General features: G+C 41.4%; 1 protein-coding gene across 1 annotated transcript in view; it reads left to right on the top strand.

The window, feature by feature from the left end:
* The window catches only part of CCDC64 (coiled-coil domain containing 64), a 64,398-nt gene that overhangs the window by 4,919 nt on the left and 46,588 nt on the right, over positions 1-12,891 (top strand). Inside the window, exon 2 of the mRNA XM_012730985.1 lies at positions 1,252-1,467. Within this exon, the coding sequence (XP_012586439.1) occupies positions 1,252-1,467 (216 nt within the window). The remainder of the gene's footprint in view (positions 1-1,251; positions 1,468-12,891) is intronic.

Genomic DNA, 12,891 nt, shown 5'->3' with positions numbered 1-12,891 from the left:
CACATCAAAACCATCTCAGTGCTTGACTTCACCCTTCAGTGCATCAGGTTTTCTCAGAGGAACAAGGTAGGCAGATAGGTTGGTAGGTCAGTAGACAGTCAGACTGAGAGATGCATGCCTAGCTCTAATCCCATTTTCAACTGAATCATAATCTTCAGGAAAAAGGTGGGTATCTTTTGAATAATTGTTCGAGAATTTTTCTGAAAGCACCAGAAGCTGAAGACCATTACTTTAACTTTTATTTATCTACTCCTTGAGATACAGGTTGGCATTTTTGTACATACTATGCTTTTAAAGTAGGAGCCCCTACTTGCCTCTGAAAAGATGCATCAGTCTTTTTCACATAGAAACAAAAAGATGTTATTTTCTTCAACACATCAGAATCCTTTTCTATGGAATTGCTTACTTCAAACCATCTGTACTTCTCCTGCATACCATTTGTTACACACAGCTTACTACTTTTAGCAGCCACTTCTGCTAGAGTGAAAGCTCCATAAAGTCAAGACCATGTCTGTTTTGCTCTTCACTTAATCCCCAACTCGGTGACTGGCCTTGAGAAGGTGCTCAAGAATGAGTGAATGCACTAGAAATAAATATGCCAGGCTAATAGGCCATGATTTGAAGCAAACTTGAAACAGAACTAGCCTTTGGCAACAAATATTTCTTGAGTGGTGATTTATAGGACCAAGCAGTCAATTGATACATCTTTCCTAGTATATTTTGCCATTAACTAGTATTGACCTTGAGCTAGCTGCTTAACCTTTTATTTTCTGCTATCTCATTTGTACGAAAGGTTGGTCAGTCTGCAGCATCTTGGAGCTTTCTGCATCACTGAAAATTTTGTGATTCTAAATATGTAGGTAAGATTATGCTGGGTATAATAGATGACCCTAAAGAATATCTTCTTAAGGACTCATTGAAGTTACACATTTTAAATGTGCAATTCACCAGTTAATTAGGTGACTTGCTAAATGTCAAATGAGTTGCTAAGTCTGGTGCCCAAAGACAAGAGTGAATAATAACATTATGTATTTTCAGTAGGAATGGGATTGTGTTTTGTGAAGCTAAGGCACGCTGTGCTCTAAAAGAAGAGAATACTTTTATAACTGTAAAATGGGCAATATTTTCCTACGTGGCAAGTTTTTTGTTGTGCTGACTGGGGTAAAGAAAAGTTAGAAGAGTGCGAAAAGAAAAAAGTGAAAGCCTGTACTTTTTAACAGTTTTTAAATCCCCTTCATTTTTTTTACCCAGCACTTAGAGCAAGAGAAACATGAACTACGAAGAAGATTTGAGAACCGAGAAGGGGAGTGGGAAGGGCGCGTGTCAGAACTGGAGAGCGATGTGAAACAGCTTCAGGGGGAGCTGGAAAGACAGCAGGTTCATCTGCGGGAAGCAGACCGAGAAAAGACACGGGCTGTCCAAGAATTATCAGAACAGAACCAGAGGTTATTGGACCAGCTCAGCAGGGTGAGTCACAAGCTACGAATTTATGATCTAAAATACTGAGAGTTGGAACAGAGCTTCTATGTGATGTCATGCATAGTGAAATTAGTTCTGATTTTTGTTGCATGTGGTTTTGATAGCAACAAGTTCAATATTTTCCACCTACAAGAACTTCATCTGTGCCAAACCAGGAGTCAGGAGTGAGGCCCAGGCCTGTCATTAACCAGTAATATGCTACTTTGACAACCACTTAAACTTGCGATTTTTCTCATTTTTTAAGTGAAAGAGTTGTGCTTAATCATTTCTGACATTCCTTGTAATTCTGAAAGTCTATTGATTCCTTTACCTAGAGAAAAGCTGTCACTGGCAAAATTATGTTAATGCGCCTACCTAGTTCAAATATTAAATGGTGCTATCTTTAAACCAAATGCTTAGGGAAATTTTCTAGAGTAAATGATTTTCATGGTGTTACCTTTGTGACTATACATTCTGTCATTTTATTTAATTATGAAGGGAGGTATGTATAACTGAGTTTAAAATTTGATTTAGATCCTCATTTAGTAAAAATTACTTCCTTGTACCTTTTCTGAGTGGTATTGTGGATGTATTAATTAACCAAGGTTAAGACTAAAATCTTTGCAAAGAAAGAGGTTGATGTCTGACTAGGTGGAAATCTAATTCATATGAGGAGCATACTTTTTTAACAACTACAGAATGTTTTTAGTACTCGATCTCTAAATCTACCTACTTTGAAAATTACTAGATTCATTATTGTGCCCTTGTGATATGTTGAAAATAAAACTAATAAACTCTTCAGTTACGAGAGAACAAAAGACCTTGACAACCCAGCTTGGTGTCCTTACTAAGCACTGATGTTCTTGGGAGAGCCCTGCCCTTGTGGGAGGTGTCAGAGCTGGAGTGCAGGCCCCTGCGAAAGGCTTGGCTTGAGTGGCACATGGTAAATTCCTGTAACTTCTGCTGATTCAGTGAGTGACACTGTGTGACATGACCCTGCTGGTTAATGTCATGGTGGCTTCTCATGGATACTCAGGCTGGGGGAAACTGTCATGCCTTGCCAGGAAGTAGGAAGTAAACTTGACCACTAGAGAAGGTGGGTGTCAGGAGATATAAACAAGGAGGGAGGGAGAGAGACAGAGGAAGGCAGGGAGGAAGAGTGAGGTCTGATAAGCGGGAAGGTAGCTTGTTGCAGGACATATCAGAACAGCCTGAAAGGTAAGGGTTAGGTGATGGGTAAAGTGAAAGACCTTGCCTGCAGGATGCCCACTCAGGGACCCACATCCCCTTTGATTGTCTGGAAAGGACGAGGTGGATGGTTCCTCAAGAGGCCATCTCATAGGACCTTCTCAGTAATAGCATTTCTTACTCGATTTTGAAACCTTTCCAAAAACTGGGGAGGAAATCACTATCTTTGCAACATTTTGTAGGTATTTAAGGGTTTTTTTGTTGTTTGTTGTTCTTAAAAGACTAAATAAACCAAATAGTCCTGACTGGATTGATTCATTTGTTCAGAAACATTTAATACTTATTCTGAGCAAAGGTTTCTTATGCAGACTTATGAAATGAACACAACTAATCAGAGCAATTAAAGGGGAAATTATTTCTTGAGGGACTTTATGCTACAAAACAAAGCCAGTTTCAGGCAACTAAACTCTCTGAGCTGGTGGATATAGGTGGACAGCAGCAGTGAAAGGATAGCACAGAACTGAACATGTCACACAACCAGAGATCTCAGGACTTAGATTTTGATCCCATGCTGAGTCTTGATTTGGCTTCTCATTAACTGAGTGACCTTGTTAAAAATAGGATTAAAGGGCCCTCCCTGGTGGCGCAGCAGGTTAAAGCACAGCACTAAGAAGCTAAAGCCACTTCAGCATGAGTTTGAGCCCCGCCCCGGAGGTGACCACATGGCGCGGCAGACCTCTCCTGACGCGCCCTCAGCAGTTGGCCTGTTCTATCTCTGGTGAATCCTCTCACCACCCTGCACCTCCGGCCTGTACCCCAGTTCTGTATGCATAGATAAATAAATCTTTTTTAAAAATTAAAGTTAAAAATAAGGGTAAAAATGTGTACCTCTCACTTGAAGTAAGGCATCTATGTTCAGCAGTTTTTTGAAGGTAGAGATTTGTTTCAATGTTGATGAGACAAACGTTTATTAAAGCAGTATCTTCACAGTTAAGGTTCTTTTGCCTAATTTCTCTGTAGAATAGCCTTATAAGCTGTTCCCTAAAAAAAATCCAGGAGGGTAATATTTCCACTGGATCTAGAGCCTTGGTATCCTCTCTGGCTTTGAATGTAGGCCCTTGCTGAGTTTTGTGATTTTTTTTTCACTCTTTTTAAGCAGGACAAGCCCCTGGGGTTTCTAGCAGCAGCTAGTTTAGATTGTATTTTATTATCATTTTATTAACTGGGTACTCAGGAAGTAGAGGAATGTAGTACTTTGAAGTGAATTAAAATTCCCCTAGGATAAGATCACAACCAGCAGAGGTAGTGGAAGGCCAGGCTTTTCTTACATGCGTCTAATGTATTCTTAAAAACATGGTATGTATAATATGTAAAATGTAGTGCACTATTTCTCTGATGCTTCTGTGACAGCTTTATCAAGATATAATTGACATTTTACCATTTACATTTTTCGAAGTGTACAATTCAGTGATTTTTCAGATAGTCACAGACTCACCCTTCCATTGCACTGCCTAATACAGAACATTTCATAACCCCCCATCCCATAGGAAGCCCTAGATCTGCTCCTCTTAACCCCTCCTAACCACCAAGCTGCTCTCTGTCTGTGGATTTGCCTATTCTGGACATTTCATGTAAATGGAATCCTATGTGTGTGTGAGGCTTGAGGGGCTGAGTTCTTCCTTCTCTGTAGCTTGTTTTCAGAGTTGATCATCTTGTACATTTACAGTACCTCATTCATTTGGGTGACTGAGTTTGTAACTGTGCTGCATTTTGTTGAACATTTGTTAGCTGATGGACGTTGAGTTGTGTTTCCCTTTGGCTTGTATGAGAAAGGCTGCCATAAACACCTGGGTACACATTTTTGGGTGGTTCAGGTTCTTTTCAGCTCTAAAATAAGATGCTGTGAACAGACGTATCCCAAGAGCTTCTGGATCCTCATTATGATGAAGGAGGAGATAGATATTGTTCTAATTCTGTAGCTGAGAAAACTTAAGGGACAAAAAGATTCGTGACTTGATTAAGGATCTTCCAACTCAAGACTGATTAAGAGTTCTTGTGCCTTAATTTCAAATTTCTGAGGCAGCAATTAAAATCACAGTCTGTGGAGCCAGACAGCCCTGGGATCTGACACCAACTCTGCTACTTACTAGCCAGGTAAATGTTATTTTACCTTTCATTTAAGAATCCTTTCACCTTTTTAAACTAGCTTTCTCCACTGTGTAAAGGGAACAGTTGTGTTGCTATTACCTGTTAATGTTTAGTACTGGATGAGATAGTGCATTTAAAGGTCATGTATGTAAAGCTGTAACCACAACCTCTAGAATGTTGCAAATGCTGACCCCCATAGGAAATCCTGTTAGAATGCAGCCAGCATTATAATTATCTTGTCTTCATCATGTAGATGGAATTTTCACATCTTGTCAAATGTTGGTTGTCTAACTTTATAGAATCTGAAGTGATAGAAGAATCTGAATGTCCCCAGTGCATCCACTTTACATCCATGTAAAATTGTTTTGTTTACTAGTTAGATTTCTATTAGATTTATATAAAATTGAGTTTAGTTTGTTATTGGCACCTAGATGCCCCTGGACTCTGCTGTAGACAGCCTGGACATCCCTGGACATCCCTTTATCTCAGTTTATTTGGTCATTTGGATGAAATGTCCTCTAAATTCTCTCCTCGCCTCTAAGATTCTGTCTCATTTTTGTGAAACTCAGGTCATGTTTGAAGAAAGTGTAATTTATTTTCTAAATTAAAAAGGAGCACCATGATGGCATCGGCAGTGGGGTTTAAGTGTTAGTCATTTATCTTAACTCCGTAAAAACTGGGAAGAATACAGTGGGGTTTGCCTTCAGAAAGAAAAGAAGAGTGAGGTGGACCTTGCTTGTTGCCTGAGGAGAGTACTTCCATATCAGTCTAATAGGTTTTGTGAGAACCTTTCTGACACAGAGCTTTTCTCTGCTATTATAGCAGAGTAGGGGTTGATTTTCATCCCAACAACAGCAGCAAAGATACCAGAGTTCTGATCAATCAGTATTAAAGAGTCATCAACTGATCATTCACTAATGTGAACATACATATGTTAGCAATTACATATAACTCTCTGTATGTAACTGTATATATAGTTAGATACCACAGTCCTTTTAGGCTGCATTTAGACCAGCAGACCAACGCAGTAATTTAATCAGTATACAGACAGTTTTGTTCAGAATAATAGTAATAACAAGCTTCTTACTTAGCCTTTAGTCTTCAGAAGCAGTAGAGAGAGGTAAGATAATATTTTCAAAATGAATCTCAATAATATTAGAAGTGACAGTTCAGAGAAGGCATTTTCATTTTGGGCTAATAAAACACTGTTCACACATTCAGACTTGAGTATCTGCTGACCAAAGAACAAGTAATTTTTTCTTTAAAAATGAGTTAGAGGCCCTTCCTGGTGGCGCAGTGGGTTAAAGCACTACACTAAGAAGCTTAAGCCAACTCCACATGAGTTCGATCCCCACCTGCCCCAGAGGAGATCCATATAGCACAGCAGACCTCTCCTGACCCGCCTGCTGCTCCTCTCAGCAGTGTACTTCATCAATCTGCCTGTTCTGCTCCCCACTCTGTTCCTGGTGAATCCCCTCACCCTCTGCATCTCTGGCCTGTACCCCAGTTCTGTATGAATAAATAAATCTTTAAAAAAGAAGAGAGAAAATTGCTTAGCAATTTCTAAGACTTTCCCCAAAATATATAACCCTAGATTTTTTACAAATTGACTAGGAAATTTTCTTATACTTCCCCCTGCAGTTTTACACATGACAGATCAGCCGCACCTGTCCCCTCCTTCACTCTTCCTACAGTAGTAGGTTTGCTCCCCACCCTGCTGATTCCTAGAGGTCAGGGCTGTCGTTACTGTCCATGCTTAGAAACTCTTCGCATTATTATGCATTGCTGCTCTATTTTAAAAGGCATGTGCTATTTCAAGGACGCAAAACCACAGAGAATACTGTAAATCCAGCTTGTAAAATCTTAACATTTTATCATATTCAGGTTTTTTAAAAAGAGATACAGAGCATTGTTGATATATTTGAAGTTCTTCATTGTCTACTTTGCGGTGAGCATGTATGTAATAGTCATACATAGATGTATCCAATGTTAATTTGTAATTTATTTTAAAACATTTTAGTAAGTGGAAGCATCGCGAACATAGCATTCTGCAGCTCAGCCTTTTTTTGGCTCCATATTGGGTGATTTAGTTTCATTAATAAGTGGAGATCCAGTTTATTTATTTTAACTGTTTAGTTAAATGTAATACAATGTATTTGTCTACTCTTTTGTAAAGTGTTTACATTTCCAGTTTTCATTATTGCAAACTTCCCTTAATGAATACTGTTGTACCTTTCCTTCCTGTGCACATGTATTTGAATTACCCTGGGGATAAACCTAGGAATGGAATTACTGGGTCTAATAGTAAACATGTCTTCAACTTAATGAGATATTGCCAAATTACTCTCCAAAGTGGCTGTATAAATTTACATTCTTAACCAGCAGTGTGTGTAAGGGTATAATTCTTCACATCTTCACCAACACTTGGTTATTGTCAGACTTTTAAAAGCTAATCAGTACCATGTATGTGAAATTTGTTTTAATTTCCAATTCAAGACTTTCTAGAGAGGTTGAACATCTTTTATGTTTACTTGTTGTAAATAGTTTGTTTCACCTGATTTCTTATTAGTATAGAAGAGTTTCTTTTACAAATTCTTGATGCTATTATTTTCAATTTATAATCTTACTAAGTAGAAGTATGTGCTTTGAAGTCAGACTTTATTAATCATTTCTTTTAGGATTTGTTCTTTTGTGTTGTGCTTAATCCTGCCCTCTAGGTCATAAAGATACTTTACCAAATTACAGAAATTTGCCTTTTTTTTTTTAACATTTAGACCTTTAATCAATCCATGAATTTCTAATGCAACATAGACCTTTTTTTTTTTTAAAGATTTATTTATTTATTCATACAGAACTGGGATACAGGCCAGAGACGTGGAGGGTGAGAGGATTCACCAGAGACAGAGTGGGGAGCAGAACAGGCAGATCGATGAAGTACACTGCTGAGGGGAGCAGCGGGCGGGTCAGGAGAGGTCTGCTAGGCCATGTGGCTCTTCTCCGGGGCAGGTGGGGATCGAACTCATGTGGAGTTGGCTTAAGCTTCTTAGTGCTGTGCTTTAACCCGCTGCGCCACCAGGGAGGGCCCCATCAACATAGACCTTTTAATGAAAAAAAAAATTCTAACGTCTCTTCTTAACTAAAAATCAACTAAAAACTTAAAAATCTCATCAGGAAGTTTTCCTTTGGAAAACTGTATTAGTTTTTATAGGGCTGCTGTAATCCAATACCACAGAATGAATAGTTTGACCAGTGAGTGAAGTTCTCAATTTTGGAGGCTAGAGGTCCCAATCAAGGTATCTTCAGAGTTGTTTCTTTTTGAGGCCTGGTATAGATAGCGGTCCTATCCCTGTGTCTCTTTACCCTGTCGTCTCTCAGTGTATCCTTCCAAATTTCCTCTCCTTTTAAGAACCGCAGGCCTGCTCTAATGAGCTCTTTTTGTTTTCCTCTGGAAAGACTGCCTCCAAATCAGGTCACACTTTGTGGCTCTGGGGTTTGAATATGGACAGGGATACAATGCAAGCTGGGTCAGGGACCATTGTGGAGTGTTTGCTGCTGACACATCAGTGCTTGCACCTTAGTGCTCTCTGTGTGAAGTGTCTACACTGGTACTGCTTCCCTTGGGGTTCTAAACATTCGGTAATGTATTACACACCAAGGATATATGTGCTTACGGCCACATGGCCAGAGGTTGCTGTGTCCACTGGAATAGGACTTCATATCATGAATTTACTCTTTGAAAAAATTCCATATCCACTTCTCCTTTAATAACTAGCTGACATTCTAGAGTTTTGAATGAAACACTGCCATCTTTAGTATTTCTCTAGATTTTCTTTAACATTCAACAAAATACATATTGAGCAAGCCCACAGGGCTATCATGGGGAACACAAGACCTCTGCTGTGTGCAGCTGGTAGAAAGATCTATATAAATGACTGAGTAAACAAATCCACAGATAATGATAGATTGTGCTAGATTCTGTGCAGGGTGATCTGATGGAAAAGCCCAGAAAGAAGAGGGTGATTTTAGAAAAGGTTGACAGGGAAAGCTGCTCTGAGGAGAGAGCTTTGGAAGTAAGACCTACGGGAGAGGAGCCAGCTGTGGAGGAGCAGTGGTCTTCGATGAGTACTGGCAGAGGATGGCCAGCCTAGCTGTTTATTGTACAGTGCTGACTAGCAAAGGGGGCAGCAAATAAACTATTGATTGCTCTTCTTGTTCAATGCCTAAGGTATCTGATAAAGTGATGTTGATTACTGTAGTTTCCTGAGAATGCACCCTCTCCCGCCCCCAGGCCCCGTCCTCTGTGGAAGAGCTCTCCAGTCTTTCAGAATCCTTCTCACACTACAGGTGCTGGTGGCCCGTGGTCCAGGGGACCGTGGTATTGGTGCTGTGACAGGTGAACTCTCAGTAATGGTGGCTCGTCTGCCTGGAGACCTAGTGAGTTGTTTTCATAGGTGCTCCTAGAATTGCATAAAAGCCCCTTCTCCCCTGAAATGAGAAGGGTTCCTACACAATGGGCAGAGCCTGCAAGTCACCCACCCTGTGCTGCTTCTCCAGTCATCAGCAGGCTGGGCCGGCCTGGTTACCAGTGACGGGCCCTGGAACCCTAGCTTTGCTGGTGAAGGTGGAATTGAGCAGTTAGGCTTGTGCAAAAACATCCCTTTTGTCTCAAGGGAGGGTGGACCGTTACTTAGTTGGCTACCACCGTGGCTCCTCCCCCTCTCTGGGAGCAGAAACTCTGGACAAAAGAACTCCCTTCTCTCCAACTGTCGTCTTACCGTTTCTTAGAACTCAGAATGGTGTGTTGAAGGAGGCAGCTGGAGGTTTTTCTTTGGAAAGCTGAATTCTGGCTGCTTTTGAACAGAACTCACTGTGCAAGCTTGGATGTAAAAGCCCTCCAAATTATTTTCCTCCTTATTAGTTGTTCCAGTCCTGCTACATTCTTTTAGCTTTCATATCCCCAGGGCCCTGCCTGCTAGTCCTTTCCCCACACTGCTGTTCACCCATGTCTCTACCAAGCCTCTCCCTGATTACGGTCATGTGCCTCAGCGCCATTGCTGTGGGGAGCACTATCTAGCTGTGTCAAAAGGAGAAACTATATTTAGGACAGTGTAAAAAGGACTGTCCTGAGGCTGGATGAAGTCAAAGAAGGCTGTTCCTGTGGCATCAGAGATAAGGAGAAGGAACTCAGCCAGAGGTTAGATCTAAGTCTAAGGCCAGGAGGAACTAAAGTCCAAATTTTGTTTTTTTATTTTACTGTATTTAGTTGTGGTAGCTTTGGTTTACATCACTGTTTTAAGAATGCAAGTTCACACCTGTCCCCAAAAGCCTACATTTTAAACTAAAAGAGCTTAGATTAGCGAGACCTGGAGGAGTAGACTGAAGACTGGTGGTTGCAACAGAACAAGGATGCACTTGCACTTCTGGTGAAGCCAGGCAGCTGGAGTCTGTGTTTGTGAAGCTTGGTGTCCAGTGGGGGTGGTGGGGTGGGGGTGGGGGTTTCTTCTTGTGAAACGTCTCAGTTTCACCTGCGAACATAGGGTGGCTTCTTAATTAAGCCTTACTCTGAAAATCCTTTACCCTAAACTTCCACGTACAGATTTTTTTTTTAATTTTAATTATGCATACAGAAATGAGGTGCAGGCCAGAGGTGGCAAGAGGATTCACCAGAGACAGTAGGGAGCAGAACAGTCAGATCAACCAAGTACATTGCTAAGTGGATCAGTGGGTGAAACAAGAGAGGTCTGCTGCGCCATGTGGGTCACCTCCAGGGCAGGGGTCAGACTTGCCCTGAAGTGGCCATGGCTTGGCTTAGCTTTGCAGTGTAGCATTCCAACTCGCAGTCCGCTGTGCCACCAGGGAGGGCCCCATACAGATTTTTAAATTTAAAATATATATGTATATATATATTTTTTGGATGGCAGAAACAACTCATGCTTATTGTAAATAATATTCAGACAGTAAAAAAGTGTTTGCTATAAATGCTGAAAATCCCCCGGTGCCCTCACAAAGAAGGTATAAAAAAGAGTTTGGCAATTTTTTTCTCCATATGTGATACACACACAGATGTATTTTTTTTATTTGTGCTTTTATTTTCTAAACAAAGTAGTTTTGTTAATATTTTTCACTTACTACATCTTTGACTCTTCAGATTGAATGGCCATGATGGTGTTCTGGTGAGTAGAAGTGGGTAGCTGATAGCTAGCATCAGTGACCACCTCCTGCAGAACCACGCATAACCTTGGTGTGACAGGCGCCACTGCGGTGCACACCTCTGCTCATGGGTCCTTGCACTCTTAGCAAGGAGGAAATAAGGCAACTATATGCCTCAGGTGGTGGAAATTCCTCAGGTGGAAATTCTGTGAATTAAATCAAGCTAAGTAAGGGGGAGAAAAGGGTAGCTAAAGTTTGATAGGCACCTGATAGAGAAAAAGGAGTGAAAATAGTGTCCCAGGTGAAGAGAACAGTGTTGAGGCTAGGAATAATGGATGGGTGGAAGAAGACCGAAGTGACCCAGGCACAGCAGTCAGGGAGAGAAGGGAGATCGGTTGAGAGGCAGTTGGCAGCCTTGCCAGCCCTGAGACAGAACTGAAGTCTGTTCGCTGTACAGGGACGCCAGCAGTGCATTTTTGGCAGGGGAGCGTCATGACCTGGTTGATACCTGCCTTCACGGATGGCCACAGCTACCTACTGTGGTTGAATGGACCAGAGGCCCGGGGTGGAGCGTGAACATTAGTGAGGAAGCGGCACTCCCTTGGTAGCTGGGAGGCTTAGATTAGGTGTTTGTCTTGAAGGTAGAGCCAAAAAGACTTCTTAGTGGATGGATGGAGGGGAGAAAGGAGTGCAGAAAGAATAATAAAAAATGAGCTGGATTTTTGTTTTGAGCTACTGGAGAACCAGTGTCATCATTTACTTGAGAGATTGAAGTGCAGAGGTGCCGTAGAGGAGTAGGTTGGAATCTAAAATCGAGTAATTCCTCTTGTACTATTAAGTTTGAAGCACCCTTTCAACATCCGTGTTAATTTCACATCCAAAGTAGAATGTGAATTTTTGTATTGAGATAAGATTTTGAGTTACATTCCCATCTTCAAGATCTCAGTGCCTGAGACTCTTCTAGGATCTGTTGTCACCCTATCACCGGGAATTTTCAGTCACAGTGACTGAAGTTGTATGCAGGTGAGTGCTCCCCCACCCCCACTTCTGCCCTCAGGTCCCCCTGGGAGGTGACAGGTGTGAGAGGCAGTTGATGCAAACAGGTGCTTCATCTGTTTCCTGCCTGTGTGGAGCTGTGTCTGCCTCCCATCTCATGTCCAGACACAAAGAGCATAGTGTCCGTGCTGGCTCACTCTAAGCTTTCCTGAAAAGACTTAATTTTTCTCTGAAGAGTAGACAGATCTGATTCTTAAAACGGCTCATTTTGCATTTGCAGCTCTGCAGCTGCAAACGTTTTGAGGCCGATTTCACCCCACTTTTCTTTCTTAGGGTTAAGAGCGTTAAAATCGTGGCCATTAGTGCACCCACAGTTGCTCTTCTGCGGGTGGGTGACATGTAACATCTTTGTTTCTAGGACACTCTAAACTGTTCTTCAGAAGTCGCTTTCTGGGCCAAGTGGGCGTCTGTTCCTTTTGCAGCGGGGCTGTATTTCTTGGTTTCTTTTTTTATGTCAGCTTTGTTATAGATGTGTGTTTTTGTCGGAAAAAGGCATGGCAATTTTCAGTCACCCCTTCCTTAAAAAAGAAGTTATGACAACATTATTTCCCAACCAAAAATAGTAGGTAAAATTTCTAAAGCATGTTCACCCACGGGAGTCCTCTGATCTCACCTCCACCCTGTGAAGGAAGTGGTGGTAGGGACACTTTGACAGTTGAGGAAATGGAGGCTCAGAAGTTCTGTGACGTTTGAAGGCCTCACACTGGCTGCAGGTTCACCGCTGGTTTGAAGGTTGGTGTTTGTACATCTTCAAGGATGGGCGGTCAGTCAGAAAGTGAAGTGTGAATTTCCATCTCACTAGCTTATTTTTAAGTTGCTAGATCTACCAAATGTTATGGTTTTGATCCCCTCCACTTCAGAATCACTGGATAAAATAATCCAGAGGGTTGG

This window comes from Condylura cristata, unplaced genomic scaffold (genome assembly GCF_000260355.1).
Source record: "Condylura cristata isolate star-nosed mole 26May11 unplaced genomic scaffold, ConCri1.0 scaffold00029, whole genome shotgun sequence".
NCBI classification, from domain to species: domain Eukaryota; kingdom Metazoa; phylum Chordata; class Mammalia; order Eulipotyphla; family Talpidae; genus Condylura; species Condylura cristata.
This window is presented reverse-complemented; position numbering and strand designations above follow the sequence as displayed.